This window comes from Suncus etruscus, chromosome X, assembly GCF_024139225.1.
Source record: "Suncus etruscus isolate mSunEtr1 chromosome X, mSunEtr1.pri.cur, whole genome shotgun sequence".
NCBI classification, from domain to species: domain Eukaryota; kingdom Metazoa; phylum Chordata; class Mammalia; order Eulipotyphla; family Soricidae; genus Suncus; species Suncus etruscus.
In genome coordinates, this window is record NC_064868.1 from 62046799 (window position 1) to 62067113 (window position 20315).

General features: G+C 51.2%; 1 protein-coding gene across 3 annotated transcripts; it reads right to left on the bottom strand.

The window, feature by feature from the left end:
* Nucleotides 1-595: 595 nt before the first annotated feature.
* On the bottom strand, nucleotides 596-17630 carry ZMYM3 (zinc finger MYM-type containing 3). Of its 3 annotated transcripts, XM_049767156.1 has the most exons (26): nucleotides 17593-17630; nucleotides 16812-16943; nucleotides 16266-16484; nucleotides 15231-15274; nucleotides 14837-14909; nucleotides 14088-14385; nucleotides 13720-13897; nucleotides 13123-13341; nucleotides 12685-12835; nucleotides 12325-12440; nucleotides 12075-12161; nucleotides 11785-11935; nucleotides 11421-11593; nucleotides 10899-11064; nucleotides 10285-10382; nucleotides 10043-10202; nucleotides 9400-9512; nucleotides 9121-9295; nucleotides 8834-8980; nucleotides 7952-8055; nucleotides 7283-7451; nucleotides 6487-6638; nucleotides 5454-5568; nucleotides 4786-5040; nucleotides 2139-2256; nucleotides 596-2033 (listed from the first exon to the last, which is right to left on the bottom strand). In XM_049767156.1, the coding sequence occupies exons 2-26, from the start codon at nucleotides 16933-16935 to the stop codon at nucleotides 1841-1843; spliced, it is 3798 nt and encodes a 1265-aa protein (XP_049623113.1). In that variant the 5' UTR covers nucleotides 16936-16943; nucleotides 17593-17630; the 3' UTR covers nucleotides 596-1840. The 3 variants fall into 3 exon arrangements, with proteins under 3 accessions (XP_049623113.1, XP_049623112.1, XP_049623111.1); XM_049767155.1 differs by having other exon boundaries at nucleotides 14837-14903; nucleotides 16266-16943; XM_049767154.1 differs by having other exon boundaries at nucleotides 16266-16943.
* Between the last annotated feature and the right edge of the window lie 2685 nt (nucleotides 17631-20315).

Here is a 20315-nt window from a genome sequence, read left to right on the forward strand (position 1 = left end):
GATCCCTGGCATCCAATATGGATCTCTTAATATCGGCACCAAAAAAAAAATATCACCAAGAGTGATCCCTAAAGACAAAAGCGGAATAAAATCTGAGCATTGCCAAGTATGCCCTCACAAAAAAATTCAGAGGATTAGAAGAGTAATGGGTAGGGAAGTTTGCCTTGCTTACAGACATGGGTTTAATCCCAGGCCCTTTATATGGTCCCTTGAGTCCTGCCAAGAGTGATCCCTGAGCTCAGAGTATGCCCTGAGCACTTGTAGGTGTGGCTCAAAAACCAAACTAAAGGGCTGAAGAAATGGTACAGTAAGCAGGGCACCTGTCTAGCATGCAACCTACTACAGTTCAATACCTAGCAGCCAATATAGTCCTCTGAATCTGGCCAGGAGTAATCACTGATCAAAGAGCCAGTAGTCCTAAGCACAGCTGGATATGGTCCAAAAACAGAAAAAAAGGCCAACTTCTCAGTGGATTCAGCAGTGAGGTAAAAATGACTTCCCAACTGAGATGAATACTCATTTCTTTATACCTTGAGAGATAAAGTCACCCAGCATTGCTCCTTTGCATCGCTCACCTCATCCAGAGACAAAAAAGACCATTTGAATTCTTTATTGGAAACAACAATTTTCAGAGACAGGTTAGTCGTGACAACAGCTTCTCACTACAACACAAGAGTGGGCATGGCTCACGGAAGGGACAGGCCAGGCACCTCAGAACAATATGTACAATTTAAACAAACAGTGGCTAAACTGAGGACAGTTATAAAAACACAAAAAGGGGGCAGGGGAACAGCAAAGCCAACAGGGAAAAATACTGGGAACCCCCTCTGCCACATACTTTTGCACTTTCTGGAAGTACGTGGGCAAGACGGGGAAAACACAAGATGTGGGCCATGAATGCAGGACCCACACTCACAGCCCCTCACTAATCCACTGACTGCAGATAAGATCTGGTGTGACCCAGGGCCCCCAGACTTGACCTGGCTCTTACAATGAGAGGGAGAAGTGGAGAACAAGAGAGGGCAAACTAGCCCCAGCCCAAGTCAGAAGGTAGCTTTGCCTTGTGAAGTGTGTTCACTGAACTAAGGGAGCAGTTACAGAGGGAGCTATGTATGTTGACACCAGGGCTCATGCCAACCTAAGATGACGGAAAGACAAACATATACCAAGTGACAGGAATCTACTCCTCATATTTAGTCATTATCTACCATGAGGCAGAACAAACGCATTTCTTAACTGCAGCACCAAAGGGTGACTGCTTGCAGGAGTAGGAAGGGGGGAAGAAGCAGGTGAGAGGATTTTGACAACCAATGATCTTGCAGAAGGGGAGGGCTAAGCTCTGTGTTTTAAACAAATGATCCCCTTGTATGTTTATCCCATTCAGTGAAGACCATTGATTGTGAACTAAAGAGGAGGGAAGGAATCGGGCACAGGACAGAAAAGGCAGCTGGATTGTTCCCTTGACCAAACGAAGGAACAAGGGATTTTACCTACATAGGATGGATCAGGAATCCCAGACCCAAGAGGATCATGAAAGCTATGAACACGCCACTCAGAGACTGCCCCATGAAAAAGGTTTTACTCTGAAGCATAAAGAAAATGGCCTACTTGGGGTTTTGCCCATCACTGGGAAACCAGCCCTCTGAAGCACAGAGGACTGGTACCCTGTGGTTGTAAAGTGGTATGGAAGGAGGTAAAAGCCAGAGGGTCCTAAGGAAGGCAGGGAATGGACGAGTAGAAAAGGGCAGTGAGGACCCTTTAAAATTGGTTCCTGGGCCAGTGGCCTTGGTTAGCATGGCCAGAGTACAGTATGAAAGGTGGTGCTGGCAGGTTCGAGGGCTTAGTCCAAGTCTTCATCTGCCGGACGACTTAACTCCTCATAAATCTCGCGCACAGCCAGAATGCGATTGAGCATACTTTCCAACATGCTTCGGTCCATGGGGATCACGGAATACCAGAGAGGTGACTCTGCGATGCACGATCGCTCGGGTTGCAGGTAGAATACATCGTTCCGAGTCCGGAGGCTTTCAGGACTGCCATGGTAGGGGTGGGAGGATAGAGATGAGTGCCATGGCTGTGACTAATAGTCCTTGTATTTCCCAACTTGTGTGGTTCCCGCAACACCTAAGCCTACTCACCATTTGGACAGATAGAACTCATAGAATTTGACAGGGCAGCGGAGGGGATTCATGCGATTCTCACGCTGCTCTAAGATAAGGCTTTCATCTTCTCTCTTCCGTTTCCCAGGACCTGTGTCTGAATCGCAAAAAATAACTCAGATTTGTTAAAAGCACAACCTCAGTGAGTAACTGAAGGGCAGTTACAAGGCACAAAGTTAAGATCTCAGGATGCAAAATACAGTCCTGCTAAGGAACAAAGAGGAGGCAGTCTCCTCCAGAGAGAACACCCTGTGTTGTTCAGCACCCCTCCCTGATGCTGGCTTTATCCTAGAGTCATCTCTAGCAGTGCTCAAGAAACCATACATAGGGGGTCGGAGTGGTGGTGCAAGCTCTAAGGCATTTGCCTTGCACGCAGCCATTCCAGGACGAACGGGGGTTCAAATCCCGGCATCACATATGGTCCCCCATGCCTGCCAGGAGCAATTTCTGAGCACAGAGCCACGAATAAACCCAGAGTGCAGCTGGGTGTTGCATCTGGGTGTGACCCAAAAACCAAACCCCCCCAAAAAAAAGGAAATCGTTCCTGAGGTCCCGAAGAGATAGCACAGTGGTAGGGCATATGCCTTGCATGCAGCTAATCCAAGATTGACAGTAGTTGGAATCTCGGCATCCCATATGGTCCCCCGAGTCAAGCCTGCCAGGGCTGATTTCTGAGCACAGAGCCAGGAGTAACCCCTGAGCAATGCCCAGTGTGACCCAAAAACAAAAATAAAAAAAAGAAAGAAATCGCTTCTGGCAGGCACGGGGGACCATAGGTGATGCCGGGATTCTAACCAGTCTGTCTTGGATCGACTGTGTGCAAGGCAAACACCCTACCACTGTGCTATCTCTCTGGCCCCCAAGTTGACTTTTTTGTGGTTTTTGGATCACACCTGGCAGTGCTCAGGGGTTATTCCTGGCTCCAGGCTCAGAAATTGCTCCTGGCAGGCATGGGGGACCATATGGGATGCCAGGATTCAAACCGATGACCTCCTGCATGAAAGGCCTTACCTCCATGCTATCTCTCCCCCCCCCCAAGTAGACTTTTTTTAAACTTTATTTATTTATTGGTTTTTGGGCCACACCCAATGGCACTCAGGGGCTACTCCTGGCTCTGTGCTCAGAAATTGCTCCTGGCAGGCTCGGGGGACCATAAGGGATGCCGGGAATCAAAACGGGTCCATCCTGAGTTGGCAGCATGCAAGGCAAATGCCCGACTGCTGTTCTATCTCTCCAACCTCCCAAGTTGACTTTTTTAGTCTCAGAAATTATACATATGGACTAAAATACCCATTGAAGATAGACTTGCCTTCAGGAAAATAAAGAAATAGCAATAACTTTGGTCTCACCCACCTTTATTAGACCCATGAGAAGCTCAGGTCCAGAGATGGGACCTTCGGGACTGCCATCTGAGGCACAGAATTCCAAAGACATGAATGGAAACCAATACACATATGTTATGCCAACTAGCAAAGACCAGACTGTAAATGAACTTGTCATATATCCGGTCAACTCTCCTCAAAAGGCCAACACACCCAACCTAACCTTGTATTTGTCTGCCTCCATCAAAAAGTAGGCAAGGTGGCTAGAGATTTATTACAGTGCTAGGACATTTATCTTGCATGTGGTCAACCTGGGTTCAATCTTGGCACATATGTCTCCTTGAGCCCTGCAAGGAGTGATTCCAGAGCACAGAACCAAGTTTAAGTCCTGAACATCACTGGATATAACTTCAAAACAAGAAAAAAGTAGGCAAGGGCAGGGGAGATAGCTCCAATGGCTAATAAACAATGTTTTGCATGGCAGAGTGAGGGAGCATGTTTCATTGTTTGATAACAGCACAACTACCATGGCCAAAAAACAAGTGGGTAAGGTGCTTGCCTTTCATAAGACCTACCCTGGTTTGATCCCTAGCACCCATGTTGTTCTTAATCCCTGCCAGCTGTGATCCCTGAGCAAAGCCAGGAGTAAGCCTTGAATACAGGGGGGTATGGCCCCGAAGCCAAAACAGAACAAAAACAAACAAAAGGCTGGAAAAGATAGGGCACCTGAGTTGCAGGCAGCCAACCTGAATTTTTTATTTGGTTTGTGGGTCACACCTGGCAGTGCTCAGGGGTTACTCTTGGCTCTATGCTCAGAAATCGCTCCTGGCAGGCTCGGGGGACCATATGGGATGCCGGAATTTGAACCAGTGACCTGCATGAAAGACAAACGCTTTACTTCCATGCTATCTCTCTGGCCCCAGCCAACCTGAATTTAATCTCTGGCACTACATTATGTTTCAAATCCCACATACAGTGATTCCTGAACTCAGTGCCAGGAAAGTCCTGAGCATTGCCTGGCATGGCCCAGAAGCAACAGCAAAGGCAGACAAGCAAGCAAACTCTCTTGAAATCCACAAAAACCTAAAACAGGCAACCTGATGTCCTTATGTTTATGCAACCACCATTTCCTCAGATCAAAGGATGGACAATTTCTACCATTTCTGAAAGCACAGAAATGGAAGGACAGGGAAAATGAGTAGCAAAGAAGAGGGCCCACTTAATAGTTATGACGGAGATGGAAGTGAAGGCAAGAGGAGACAGAGGAAGGGATACGGATTACATAGAGCAGGGCAGTCTCGTACCTCGCCCTTTCCTTTGGCGGACAGGTGCATAGTACCGGATGCTCACCACCTTGGTGGTGCCTCGAGGGGTGGTACACTTGCGGGACTGTCGGACCACATTGGTGAAAGAGAGTTGCATGTGTTCTTCGGCCGTTTGCAGCCCAAAGAACTTAGTGTTGAAGAACATGAGGGTGTTGAGCAAGACAAAGGGTGAGTAGACCCCCAATTGTTTACACTCCCAGAGGTGTTCTTCCTCCACCCGGGAGAACACTGTATCTGCAATGGTCCAAGGAGAAAGGGTTGTCAAGGAGAGAGGACTGTGTGGAGACCCAAACCTCATAAGTCTGGTCCACAAGTGCTGACTCCCCTGGCACTCTGTGTGACCATGTACAGGAAACCCTGATGCCTTGGCTTACCCCAGCAGGCCCTGGTAATTTATAAGTCTCCACCTATACTCCAAGTACAGAGACAAGCTCTGAGCACAGCTGGGTATGTCCCTCAAACCAAAAGTAATTGCTCTTTAGACCTAATTCTTGCTTTATTTCTCATACTGAGAATAGGCTCCTGCTCTTTACTCTCTGAGGATAACCCCTATCCTCTAACATAGCATACTCCTGCCTTCAAATGCTTCTGGGCTCCAGAATGGGGGAAAAAGTACATGGGGCAGGCATGATAAATCCATCTCTTACTGTTAGGAAGGAGTGTGGGCTGCCAGGTACTCAGAGATTTGTTGAGTTCTTGAACGAAAGTCAGATAATACAGGTCCGTGAAGATGTTCACCATTCGGTTATTTTCCAGCAAGTACTGGAGGAAGAAACACACACAAACGCAGAAAGCTAGGTGCTAGGTCCAAAAGAAAGACCATGGTGACCTCAAACATTATTAGGAGGATGGGATATAATGGATCGATGAGATGGCCCATTATACTTCTCTCCAGGCAAATCATACCTCATGGAGGATAAGGTTTGAGAAGCTATTCCAGCTAGTTCTTCACTAGCCTACACTCCCCTTGTCAGATTTTGGTACAGATGACCTCCCCCAGGGGAACCCACAATTCAAGGAGTCTAACTCCCCACTCTTCTCCTTCACAGAATGAAGTTGTACATAATTCAGGGGTACCCAGAGAACTGTGATCCGTGTCCTGCCTCAGGAATGCAGCTTTGAATTAAAAAGAAGTGACCTCCCATGTCCTGTTTGGAATAGTAGGCAAAAATAAAGCTTCTGGGTTCATAAGGAAAAGGGAGGGAGACACAATCACAGGGAGGGGGGAAGGAAAGACCTAGTCTTACATGCTGAGTGTGGGGGTTATAAAGTAAGGTGGGGAGCCGGAGAGATAGCATGGAGGTAGGGCATTTGCCTTTCATGCAGAAGGTTGGTGGTTGGAATCCCGGCATCCCATATGGTCCCCCGAGCCTGCCAGGAACAATTTCTGAGTGTAGAGTCAGAAGTAACCCCTGAGCACTGCCGGGTGTGACCCAAAACCAAAAAATAGGGCCCAGAGAGATAGCATAACAGCGTTTGCCTTGCAAGCAGCCAATCCAGGACCAAAGGTGGTTGGTTCGAATCCCGGTGTCCCATATGGTCCCCCGTGCCTGCCAGGAGCTATTTCTGAGCAGACAGCCAGAAGTAACCCCTGAGCACCGCCGGATGTGGCCCAAAAACCAAAATAAAATAAAATAAAATAAAATAAAAAATAAAGTAAGGTGGAGAGCCAGGAAATACCTGTTGGATGCCAAGACAAAGATAATAGATGCTGTCAGGTTCATATCGTTCACCATTGGGCCGGGTGATTTCTCTCACAAACTGAGCAAGCCCGTAGTTTAGCTCAGCAGCTGAGCAGGCTAGAATATCCTCTTTGATCCGCATTGGCTTGGCTGCAGAGACATGTATTGTATTATAAAAATGCTATGGCAAAATGTATTGAGCAGCCCCACCCCATGAGCCCCAAGCCCCCTTTTTTCATCTTTAAATATAGACACACTGTAAAAAGAACCCTCATTCTTTTTTGTTTGTTTTGGGCTACACTTGGCTGTGCTCAGGATGTGTTTCCTGCTACTGGTTCTTTGGTCGGAATCACTCCTTGTGGGGTTTGGGGTACATAGGTGTGCCACGGACTGAACCCAGGTGATCTGCATGGAAAGTACGTACTCTTCCCTCTGTACTTTTTTTTTTTTGTTTTTTTGGGCCACACCCGTTTGATGCTCAGGGGTTACTCCTGGCTAAGTGCTCAGAAATTGCCCCTGGCTTCGGGGGACCATATGAGACGCCGGGGGATCGAACCGAGGTCCTTCTTTGGCTAGCTCTTGCAAGGCAGACACCTTACCTCTAGAGCCACCTCACCGGCCCTGTGTACTGTCTTACAGGCCCAAGAGCCCTCATACTTTAAAAGGCAAGACAGTATCTCCCCTTATCCAATAGCTCCTGATTTTCCCAAGGAACTCATCTTATCCTAGACACCAGCAACTCCATGTGTTCTGCTTCTCTTCCCCTTTTCCATCACCCTTGCCCCAGGACTTACGGCCAAAGCGCAGTTCATCCCCCTTGCTGGTTTCTCCATTAGCGTATTTCGACTGCACCCAGCACTTCCAAGCGTTGACTCCGTAGGAATAGTTGAGTCCAGTACAGCTAGGTTGGTTGCTTATGGAGTCCCGGGAACAACTCTCTGAAAGCACCAGACGCTTTTGACCCTAGAGGACAAAACAGAGGAAGAGTAGAAGGAGGGAGAGGAGGAGGAGGAGGAAGGCAGCAGAGGTAAGGTCAAGGGCACTATGGAAGTGAGAAGGGGACTTATGGAGAAAACAGAAATGTTCCAGTACACAACCACACAACCTCCTCACTCAGTCACAGTGCTGCTGACCTCATAAATTGCATAGAGCCAAGTTAGGCTGTACCTCAGTACTGAGTAGTAGAAAAAGAAACTTTATTTTTTATTTGTTTGTTTTTGTTCTGTGGCCACACTCAGCAATGCTCAGAGATTACTCCAGGTTCTTCTCATAGGAATCACTCTTGGCTGTGCTCATAGGACGATATGGGATGCTGGGAATTGAACCCGGGCCAGGCATGTGCAAGGCAAGTCCCTTACCCACTGTACTATCACTCCAGCCTCACTGAGAAAGGAAATTTATGGAGAGGATCAAGTCAAGCCAGTCAAGTTGTTAATTTGGCTAAAAGCTATCCCTCCCCTCACCTTTCTCATGGTTCGAGGAAGTTCTTGTTCAGTAGTTACATCCTCAGGCCCCACTAGGCCACAATCAAAGAGGAAGTCCACACTAGGGTTAATGTCCAGAGGATCTGTTGGAAGGCAGAAGACAACGCAATTAGTGTTCTCAGATTTCAACCCAATTATCCACCCATCCCATTCCTAATAATGACTCTAGAAAGTAGTCAACTGACTCAAGAGTCTCCCAGAGAACTTCACTAGAGAAAATTGAACTGGCAAAACTATAGTAACATACTTAAGAGGTACCAAAAACACAGCCACTCTTAACAATGTGAATGTTCTTTTCTTTTTTTTACCACACCCAGTGGTGCTCAGGGATCACTCCTTGTGGGCTCAGGGGACCATTCATGGTATCTAATATTAAATCCAGGTCAGCCATGTGGGAGGCAAACTATTGCTTGGCCCGAAGATCAATGTTGTTAATACTACCGAACTATTTTATATGCTGAAAAATAAATAGTCCCAATGGTATTTGTGCTGCTACCTGTTATTTGGCAGGGGTACACCTGGTGGTATTCAGGGATTACCCCTGGCTCTATGCTCAGGAATTACTTCTTTTTTTAAATATTTTTATTTTGTTAGGAATTACTTCTAACAGTGCTCAGAACGATATAGGATGCAAGAGGCAGATGTCCTACCTGCTGTAATATAGCACCAACCACTTTTATGTGTCTTTTTAAACCACAATTACCAAAGAAAACAGACACACATAAAAACAAGGCTTGAGTGCAAAGTAGAGAGCACCTCTGTCAGAGTTCTCAGGAGCACTGTTTAGGTTAGTCATACTCAGGGGCCCCAAAATACCCCGAGAGGATCAATATTCAGTAGGCATGCCTTGGGGATGCTCACTCTTCGGGAAGTCTGCCTCTAAGTCTTGCCCAGGTTCATCCAAGACATTGGCCATCTTGACAGCCATGGCCAAGACATCATCTCTGGCTGGCCCAAACAGATCACAGTCTTCTAGAAGTCCCTCTGCACTCTGGTTACTCACAAGATCTGGGAGACAGAGACAGGGTCCATCATTGCAGCTTCTGTCCTAATGTCGTCACAGGATTTTGAGGAGGGGTAATAATCCCAATTGTCTCCCAGACAAGACTGGTCCTCTCCAGCTCCCTCACCACCACCCTGGGGCCTACCACAAAGGTCAGATGAAGCCTTGTCTAATTCCTCAGCCTCCGCAATCATCTCTGCCATAGCCAGGATGTCAGCCTCTAAGGGGTTCGAAGGGATCTTCACCTTCAGTTCCTCAATGGTCTCCACGATCTTATCTGTGCTCTCCAAGGTAGTGGGCAAGAACATGGGCACAGGCACCTGGAGGCACAAATTCCAAAAAATACCAAGAACCACATAGGCAAATGAAGAATGGGAGAAAGTTGGGAGCAGGGCCTCCCAAAGGGCTGTGCAAGGCTACTTACCGGGATAGGCATTGAGAAAGGCACCGGGACTTTCTGACAATACAGATGCATAGGCACTGGCACGAAGATGGGCACTGGAATGGGCAGCACAATCACTTGCGGTTTCCACTCTTCTACAAAGGAGAAAGGGAGTTCATTCTTCTCGGAGGACTTGAGAAATGGCTTACTTTGGACTGGGATCCTTTTTTTTTGGGGGGGGGGTCACATCCAGCAGTGCTTTAGGGTTACTCCTAGTTCTGGACTCAGGGGGAACAATCTGGGGTAATGGGGATCAAACCCAAGTCAACTTGTACAAGTGAAACACACTGCCTAGATGTTCTACTACTATTCCTCTAGCCCCTTAACTTGGGACCTGATGCTTGTCTATCACTCCCCAAGTTCTCACATGCGCTCACTGCTCTCCAACTGCCCTAAGGGCTGGAAAGATAGTAGAGTGGGTAAGACACTTGCTTACAGGTAGAGTCACTCCTAAGGAAAAAAGCCAGATCCTGAGTGAAGTCCAGGTAAAGTCCAATCCTTCTCCCAGAAACAACTACTCTCACAGTAAAGAGACAACCACCAAATACATCCACCTGTACTCTTGTCCAGTTCCTGACATAGGTATGTTGGCGATAGTCTGGGGTGCTGAAGGACCCTAGCTCACCTGTCTGAATCCCTTTGGACTTCATTTCCACCTTGCAGGAGACTCCCCGATTCTGCATCAATGGCTTACACATAGCAGCTTTGTTTTTTCGGGGGGTGGCCGGGGGCGGAGGTGGTGGAGGAGTGGGAACAGCAGGAGCCAAGCGGGTCTTTGTAGGAATCTACAGTAACCATAGAACATTACATTGAGAACAAGTGGATCTTTCTAAGAGATCACCCACCCTACCTTCGCTTTGTCCTGACCTTAGCCAGGTTCCCTTGTGTCTCCAAAGTCTTCATTGTGTTGCTGTTCTCCACTTTGGTTTGCAAGGGGGTCTGGGGCTTTGATTCAGCACACTGACCTACAGGTCCAAAGAAATAAATGCTATCTTCAAAGAGGCCAGCACCCTTCCTTTCCCTCCCAACCCTGTTCCAATAGAACTTTGTGAAGAAGTCAACCCAATGGGAATGGGAAGTCTAAGTCCCCATCCTATAGCCAGCTGCACCCGAGGTCTAGTATTCTCCACAACCCAATCCTGGTGGTGAAGAGGAGCCACTCTGCCACTCTTCCTGGCTTTAATGGAGAATGAGAAATGACGGAAATTTCCTTCTCTCTGAAAACTAACTAGAGCCACCCCCAGCCATTATCTATCCTGTCTGGGTAAACTAAAACTGTCTGGATCCAGTCTCTAACACTGCACCCATTATAGCAATTAGGCAACACCAAATCAAAGAACCTTTAAGCCAGAGATTCGCCTAATATCTGGAGAGTTCAGTAACTATAAAAGAACACAGCACCAGGAACTCTGGCCAAGGTGAGAGGTAAGAAATGTGAGAGAGGCTAGCCAGTTCAGAGGGTACCCCCTGCCTATACTTACTATTCAGGAGGCTCTCAGGCCCACTCTGGGTATCCAGGTTGGGCTGGTTCTGCTGGCTATAGAAACGCAGCAGACACTGCTGGTTGCAGAAATGACGGATCTGGCCACGCCAGTGGATGGTCTCCAGCAGCTTCCCCTGGCGCTTACAAGCATGGCACCTGGCGGCCTTAGGGTGTCGACAAGATTAGACTGCTCCTTCGAATACAGGCTAGACCTTTTGTCCTGAAATAAATCATGCTGCTCCTCCCAGAGTCAGAGCCCTCTCTCTCTGCAGAGTGGCCCATACTGTGTTTTTGGGCCACACCTGGCAACTCAGGACTTGCTGTTGGCTCTCTGCTCAGGGATTACTCCTGTCATGTTAGGGGGACATATGCGGTGCTGGAGGTCAAACCCAGGTCAACTGCTTGCAAGGCACATGCCCAGCCAGCTGTTCTATCACTCCAGCCCCAACAACAGTTGCCCACACAGCCACCTGTGGCCCGCCTCTGTCCCCTCCTTCCTGAGGCTCTGCCGACCCCTTACCTTGCAGTACCACAGCAGGTATTTGCTCTTACAGTCCTCGCTACAGAAGTCCCAGGCACTGCCATCTAGCTGCTCTGTGACCCCACGCTGGCAAGTCTGAGAGCAGTAAGTACATGTGATACAGCACAGGCCCAGCTTCTTAGTGAAGTCCTGTTTGTAGAGCAGCACACAGCCTGGAATGTGGAGGAGGGGACAAAGAGGGGCAAAGTCCTGAGTCACGAAGGTCTCCATGGACACTCAAACCATCTCTCCATCAGCATCTCAAACTGCAAGTCTCCCAGATGGGCAGAGGTAGGCCACGTGTGCAAAAGTCCTTTACTCCAGGCTGTCTTCCAGCCTCCCATTTGCCTGCTCCACCCCTTACCTTCACTGCAGAAGCTTTTCTCCACCCCACTGAATCGGAGCTTCTCATGCAGGAGTTTCTCCTGCCGGCAGTGCTCACACTGGGAAACCACACCCCTGAGACGCTTGAAGTCCTCACAGCAATCTCGGCAGCAGAACTGGAACACCTGATCCTAATGTGGGGAGCATGGAGTGGGGTTGTGGGGGGCAAAGCTTTGACATCTGGATCTGGCGAGAGCCAAGTGGAAGTACCCCTTCAGACAGATGTCTGGCCCTGTGGTGAGATGTGAGGAAGGGTGGGGGGGTTCTTACCTGCCAGTCCAAGACCTCAGGCTTGCCACTGAAGAGGCTGTGGCAGTAGTGACAGTTCAGGTGAATGCCCCCTTCGGGGCTTGTGCGCTAGAGGGAAGGAAGACAAGTAAGGAGGAGCAAGAGGTGTGTGGTGGTGGGGGGATGGGGAGGCCAGACTTGTTTTGGGCTCTGCCCAGACCTACCTACCCCAATTCTCATACCCTCTCTCTCTGTGCCACACCCTTTATCCCTGGTCCAGGGTTTGGAGTACCTGGAAATTGGTCCAGCAACTGGGGCTGCAGAATTGGTAGACTGTGCGATCAACCTTGTTGTAGTAACAGGGGTCAGAGAGGCTGCGGCGGCAGAAGCTGCAGGGTCGGGGAGGGCCTGGGGTATACAGAGAAAGGGAGAAAGAAAGAAGGGGGAGAAAGAGAGAGAAAGGGAGGGAGAGAGGGAGGAAAGAGAGAATGCATACAGAAGATGTGAGGCAGTACAGAGATGGAATCGGAAATCCACAGGAAAAATGTGGTTGGGGCCAAAATCGGGCAGCAGGGGTTGTTTTGGAAGAGGGAAGTATTCGAGGTAGAGAGGAGGCCAGCAGGGGTCTCAGATAAGAGGGCTTTGCACCTACCAGTGAGCCCTGCCTGCTTCACTTTGTAAGAGGTGATACAGCACAGGGAACAGAACAAGCTGGTCTTGCCATTACGATCCACATGTGATAGCATCTCAAAGTTCTTACACAGGGTCTTGCACCAGACACATGGGTACACACGTGTGTTTTTCTGTGAGGATGGGGAAGGAGAGGCTGAGGCTGGATTTGACCCTTAGTTTTTATTTTTTGTTAATGTTTAAAACATGAGTTTTCAGGCATACAAAAAGAGTGATGATATAACAAAGACCTGTGTATCCACCAGCCAGCTTCAAAGAGAAAACATAACAGATACAACTCAAGCCCCCTTTATTTGTTTTATTCCTCCTGGCCCTTGACCCTTGAGGGACCTTTATTTATCACCCAAGAACCACTCCCCCTTCCATAGCCCTCCAAAACACACTACTCCCTCGGCCCCACCTTCTTGTATGCCCCCAAGCATGTTGTGTTGCAGAACCGCTTTTGTTGGCCCTCATGGAAAAGAAGCTCAGGGCCAGCGCTCCCGGTCTTGGTATAGATGTAAGCCCCGCACTGGTCACAGCAGTTGGTTTTCAGTCCCTTGTTGGCTCGGAATTTGGAGAAGCAAGAGTCGCTGCAGAGCCGGTGCACCACGCTGCCATTGCTGACCTCATGCAGGACCTGCCACACACACACACCCCTGAGCTACGGCCCAGGGCCGGGCCACCACCGACCACCCACCCTGATGCGAGGAAAGCCCACCCAGCCTCACCCTAAACCTTTAAACCAAACCATGGGCCCCGGGACCCCTCAACCTGTACATCAGCCTGCCGACTTGATGGTGAGATCCTGGGTGGCAAGGAAGGCCAGTTGCACGCATCCTAGAGAAGCTTTATGCGGTCAATATGCCCCCCCTTGAGACTGCTGCCTTCCCTCAACCCCCACCTCCCTGACTCTCTACCTTCACAGGGTCTGGCCCTGCAGCATCCCCTGGGTCCAGGGGCAGCAAGTCAGGGCCAGCCAGGCTCTGCAAACTAGCCCCTCCGCAAGCTTCCTCACCTCTCCCGTTTTCTGGCATATGCTGCAGCGGGTGGCATCAGCTGGATCCCCAGCCTGGGCAGTGGGGCGCTGCTGCTGGGCTTCATACAGTGAGAGGCAAACTGAGGTGCAGAACTCATGGAAGGAGCCTCCGGAGCCAGTCTGTGCTACGACGGAGTCCTTGGTGTTCCAGATCTCCCTGGAGATGGGAACAGGTGTGTGTGAAGCACTCAGCCCTGGTGGCCTGAACACCCCCGCCTCCGCCTCGCTTGCCCAGTGCTGCCACCTGCTGTAGGGAGAGGGAAAGCGGGGCCTCTGACTGCAGTCACTGCCTCACCCACTATGCCTGGGCTGTTCCCAGCCCATCCATCACCCAGAACCTCACATACTTCTTGCAGAAGGTGCAGATCTTTTTGCCAGAGGGCTTCTTGGAGAAGGTGGTAAGACAGGACGAGGAGCAGAAGAGCTGAGGCAGCCCCTTACGCTGGTAGGCCGTCTGCCCCTTTTGCAGCGGGGTCCGACAATGTGCACACGTCATCTTGGTGGCCACCGCTGAAGAGCGCCCTGCCCTCTGTGCCATGCTTGAGCGGAGGGACATGCGAGGAGAACGGCGGGGCCTGAATGGCACAAAATCTTCGTCGTTGGGGTCATCTACCATGGCATCAGAATCCTCATCTGACACTGGAACTGAGAGGGGGAAGGGGAGGTCACCGAGATAAAGCTCCTAGGCCAGGTCTCAAGTCAGTTCCAATACACCAGGTCCCTGGCGTCAGGGCCTCCAGATGAGTGACTCCCAGAGGTGTTTCAGCCATTGGTGTTCCTCTCCCCCCTCAGTGATGACTCAGAAAGAAAAGGGAGGTAAACCCTTTGAATGAAAGACTCCGTTGGGGATGGTGGAGCTGAAATAGAAAACTCCATTCTTGCTGCTCTTGTGTTCAATACACACACACACACACACACACACACACACACACACACACACGGTTCCCATGCCAACCCAGAGCAGGGCAGACACTTCACACTGTGGGCGGTGCTGGAAGAGTAGAAAGAACTGTGGCCTAGGCACATCCTGCTAGAGGCTCTTCTCCACCATTCAGGATTTCAAGGTTACATGTGTGCGTTCACAAGGCCTACTCACTGCTTTCAGTGGAATCCACCACCTCAGGTTTGGAAGGCTCTGCTCGCCGAACGCGCTCGCTTCTCTTCTGCACCTTGGAAACAGGGGAAGGCAGAAAACTGACACCCTGGACCGACTAAGAGGCCAGCTGCACTTGTGTGGATCAGGTAGGGGCCAGGCAATGGTAGGGACCAGGCAGGGGTAGGGACACGAGACCCTCTAGCCCAAGCCCCTTGGAAGGGAGGGGAATCAAAGGAGGCTAGCTTTGATCAAAAAGCTAGCTCCCTCCCTTTCTCCACCCAATACCTCTTAAACTTGCTTAACATAATATCTGGGGGAAGAAACGGAATGAAGGTCTCGCTCCCTAAGTTGTTATAGGGGGAACTGGACTCCTTCCAATCCCTTCCCCCCTCACCCTTTCAGGTGGCTTCTCAGTTGCCTTTCCAATCAGGCCATCTCCTGCAAAGGAAGCAGAAAGCTGCTTAAGCCTGCAACCTGTCTTCACTGCCACACCCTCCTTGGCCCAAGCCCTGCCTCCATCTCTGGGAAAGAATTTAAGAACAGGAGTAAGGAATAGGGAAATCTTGAAAGTCTGTGGCTTTTCTTGAGGCTTTTCTCTCAGGATGATCTCAAGCACTGTACGAGTAAGGAAGGTGCAATGAATTCTTTGCACCTTGTACCCCCAAATAAAACTAAGAAAATCCCAATTCTAGCTTTCTATTCCAATAATGAAAAGTTTAAGGAATAGGAGTAATACATCTAATTCACTGAGAAGTCCTCGTTCTAACCAAACATTTTGTAGTCTCAACAATAAATGCACCCATTCCAAGGTAGCCAGGAGGGAAAGGAAGCATTCTTGTATGGTTAGGTTTCCTGGACTGGTTACATAAGCCCTAAGACCCCGTCACAAACTGGAAGAGGTACATCACTAGGCAGAGCTGGGAGAGGGGGAGAAATTGGGGAAGGGGTCTAAACTGTCCCTTATCAGTTAAGATTCCTAAGGTCCTAGAATTTCCACCATTCCACCTTATACTTGGTAATGGGGGTTCCCAAAACTAGCTATCAAACCCAGGAAGCCCAGTTACATGGAAGACAGACCGAATAAACCTTAAAAGCAGGAAGCATGGTGTCTTCCCCCCAAATTCTGAAGAACCCTGCCACCAAAATGGCCACTGAGGTCAAGAAAAGGGAACCTCCCCCAACAAATGCATTATTCTCCCCACATCCCCCCCTGAACCTCTCCCTATTCCTCAGGCACTGAGCTTTCCCTCATCCCTATTTTCTATTCTTTTCACCCCTAAGTCTTCCTCAGACACTTCCTACCCCATAGCCATAAAAAAAATCCTGTCCAATCTATTCTTCCTCCCTCCCTCTCCTCCAGTCCCTTCTTCCCCAAATAGTCACCCATCCATATCTACCCCTTTCTCCCTAATTATTATAGGCAACCTACCTGGCAAGGAAAGTTGTACAGGGGGGCTAGGGCCCCCAGATTTGGTCTGGGAACTGCTGACTCCATCTCCCAGAGTGTCTCCCACTGATGGGCTTGGGGGGGCACTTGGAATCTGTGGCTGCCCTTGGAGGGGAAGTTCCTCTTCCTGCTCAGAGGAGCCCCTTCTCCCTGTGGCCATGGAGGTGGTCTCATTGTCTTCACCATGGGCAGACTGCAGGGCTATTGGAGAATCGGGAACCAAAGGCTCAAGTAGCCCCTTAGGTGAGGAGGGATCTGCTCCAGCCCCTGGATCAGGAGGCAACACCTCAGGAGTATGACCCTCGGGTCCAGGCTCTAGGGTCTGCTCCCCCACACCCCACGGAAGGGATCCCTCAGAACTGTGTTCCACATCTGGGGGAGAGGGGGCTTTGTACAACAGCCCACCCAGACCCAGAAGCTCGGTGGCTCCATCCAGCACTCCAGGATCTTTTTCCAGGCCAGCAGGAGTATCAAGCAGGTCAAGAGCTCCTGAGGATGGCGAAGGGCCAGGGGGGGCCCATCCCCGACCTGGGGCCGTCTGGGATTCCAGGAGATCCTCTCCAAACTCCATGTCTACTGGAAGGTCTCCGGCCAGGGGTTTCTCCGGCAGGACCAAAGGAACGAAAGGACTGGGGAAATCACTGGGTTCCATGAGGATGGCTGAAGAGGAGAAAACAAGGCAGAAGAGAGGGGTCTTTACCAGAATTCGCTCTGAGAGGACTAGGACACACCCCACTAGCCACTTGGATTTCTTACCGAGAGCTCCAGCAAAACCCCACAAGCATTCCACTCGGCACTGGCGAGGCGCGGGCTTGACTCCCAAGATGACCACTCCCCCGCCCCCACCCACGGCGCCCCGTGGGCAGAGGCATGCCCCTGCCTGGCCCCGCGCCCACTCTCACCTGGCAGGCGGCCCCCTCGCCCAGCCCCAGCAGGGGCTCCACGTCCCCTCGGAGCCTTTCCCGCCCCCGCGGTCGCGGTCTCTTCCCCCTCCCCACTCCCCTAGAGCCTCACCGCCCCCCCCGTTTTACCCACCCTCACCCCCCCACCGCCGCCCCTGCCCCCGCGCCCCCGCACTGCCCTCCCGACCAACTACAGTTACCTTCCCGGTCGCCCACTTGCTCAGACCCATCCCCCTTACGGCTCCCCCCCACCTCCTCCGCGGGCCCACCCCCCACCTTAGGCATTTACAGGAAGACATTTTGGAGCTGCGCTCTCTGCTCAGACCCCCCCTCCAATTCGCACTGCCGTTCACTACGAGCTCCCACCGCCGGAGGTTCGGTTCGGCCCGCGCGGCCCCGACCCCTACCTGCGGCGGGGCGAGAGCACCGGCGATCAGCCGAGAGCGGCGGACGGCCAGGGCCCCGCGCTCCTCGCGACCTCCCTCCCCAGCTGCCGGGCTCGGGGTCGCGGCCCCTTTAAATGGCAGCGCCGCTACAGCGCCCAGCGCTCTGCAGCAGGCGGGCGGGCAGGGCCAGCGAGGCGCCCCATTGGCCGGCGCCCGGAGGGGGCTCGCGAGACAGCGCCGGCCCCCAGCGCGAGACTCCCAGCCCGGCGGCCGCCTGCAAACCGCGGACTGGAACCCCGGCCGGAGGGCTGGAGTCGGCGCCGCCGCGGGGGGGGGGGGGTCCGTTAGTTGGCGAGGAAAGAGGAGCCGCGCGCGTCGAACCCCACTCCCGGCTCGGGCCACGTGCCCGCGCTGCCCCAGGCCCGAGCAGCGTCCCCCCCAGGCCCGCCTCGGCACCTGCTCCCGCTTACCTACCCGAGCCTGGCCCCACTCGCACCGGCGCCCGCCCTCCCGGCAGGAGCCCCCTCTACCCGTGATCCCCTCCTCTCATTCAAATGGTTCCCGGTCCCCTCCCCCCTCCGTGCCGCTCGCGCTGCCCACTGGTGCCCGACGCCCCTCTCCCCCGCCCGCCCGCGCCTACCTAATCGCACGCCCCACAGCAGGCCCGCCGGCCCGAAGCGGCCTCCCCCGCACCCGCACCCCGGGGCCTGCCCTCTGGGCGGGCAACTGCTGGGTTAATGAGTGACAGCCCGAGGGGAGGGAAGGCTGGACCCGATTCTCCCGCGCTTCTCCCTCCTAGCCTGGCCCGGGGGAGGCGGCTCAGCGAACCCTGGGGCGTCCTCCTTGGCGGGGCCTTAAGCATGTTGGCTAGCCACCCCAAGTGGGTTAAGTACTTTGGGGTTCAGTGACAACGCCGCGTGTACTAACTGTGACTAAAACAATACCCCCGGCCAGGTACTGCAAAGACACTGCCCAACTCCCTTAGGGGTCTTCATAGAAGTTTTGGGTGCTCTCTGAGCTCCCTCTGTTCTTATTTCAGTAATTGTTCTCATCAAGGCCCTTAGTTCACTCATTCTCATTCTCTCGCTCTCTCGCTCTCCTCTCTGTCAGACTCTGTCATTTTGTTTTTGTTTTTAGCCCACATCTTACAGCACTCAGGTGTTACTCCTGGCTCTACGCTCAGAAATTGCTCCCGGCAGGCTCAGGGGACCGTGTGGGATGCCAGGCACTGAACCCTGGTCTGCGGGCCACGTGCAAGGCAAAGGCCCTTAACAGCTGTGCTATTGAATAGGCCCCTAATTTTTGGTTTTTGGTTTTGTTTTGTTTTGTTTGTTTTGTTTTGCGGCCACACCCACCAATGCTCAGGGGTTACTCCTGGCTCTAAGCTCAGGAGTCGCTCCTGCAGTCTCGGAACCTTAAGAGATGCCAGGAACTGAACGTGGGTCCATCTAGGTCGGCTGCATTCAAGGCAAATGCCCTACCACCGCGCTATCTCTCCGACCCCATGTTTTTGTTTGTTTGTTTGTTATTTAATGTGTGCTGTAGAGATAGTATAGACTGCTTGCCTTGCAGAGCACCAACCCTGATTCAGTCTCATTCAGTCACCCAAACACTGCCAGGAGTGATTCCTAAACACAGAACTAGCAGCAACCCCTGAACATTGCCAGATGGAACTCCCCCACTAAAAAAAGGTGTGCCAGGCCCCATTTTTAATCCTCATTATATTTAGGACCCTTTACAATTCTGTCTTCCCACTTCCTGCTGCAATCACTCAAGACTGGACGGTATAGGTTTAATGACAAGAGCCTATTGTAGCCTAATAGCTCAGGGCCTTTCTTCCTAACCATACTTTCCCTCCCTCTCCTGGCCTTAGAGTCCTTGCAGAGTTTTCTTCTCCCTTGTCTCACTTTCCCAGAAACCTTATTCTTCCACATGGCCTTCTGGCTATCTTTGCTCTTTTCCATATACAGAGATAAAAGAACAATTTTTCCTTTTGGGTTTTCTAAAATAAACTTTCTCTTATCTTAACCGTTATTCTGTGTACTCATCTCACTCCTGTTTATTTCAATGTATCTGTTCCTCCCTACTTTTGTGTTTCAACTTGTTCCATCTCAATTTTGCTACCTTGTTCTTTTGTATTGCCCACGCTTGTCACACTTGCTTGCATTTCTAGCCTCACTGCTTTTGAAGTATGCCTGACTTCAATTAGAGAAGAGATACTCTGTAGCAGGGACCCTCAAACGTTTTAAACAGGAGGCCAGTTCACCGTTCTTCAGACCCAGACGATAGTTTAAAAAAAAAACTATGGGGCCCGGAGAGATGGCACAGCGGCGTTTGCCTTGCAAGCAGCCGATCCAGGACCAAAGGTGGTTGGTTCGAATCCCGGTGTCCCGTATGGTCCCCCGTGCCTGCCAGGAGCTATTTCTGAGCAGACAGCCAGGAGTAATCCCTGAGCATCGCCGGGTGTGGCCCCCAAAAAAAAACTATGGACAAATTTCTATTCACACTTCACATATTATTATACACTTCACAATATTACTTTGAAATAAAAAACAAAGGGCCCGGAGAGATAGCACAGTGGCGTTTGCCTTGCAAGCAGCCGATCCAGGACCAAAGGTGGTTGGTTTGAATCCCGGTGTCCCATATGGTCCCCCGTGCCTGCCAGGAGCTATTTCTGAGCAGACAGTCAGGATTAACTCCTGAGCATCGGCCGGGTGTGACCCAAGAACCAAAATAAATAAATA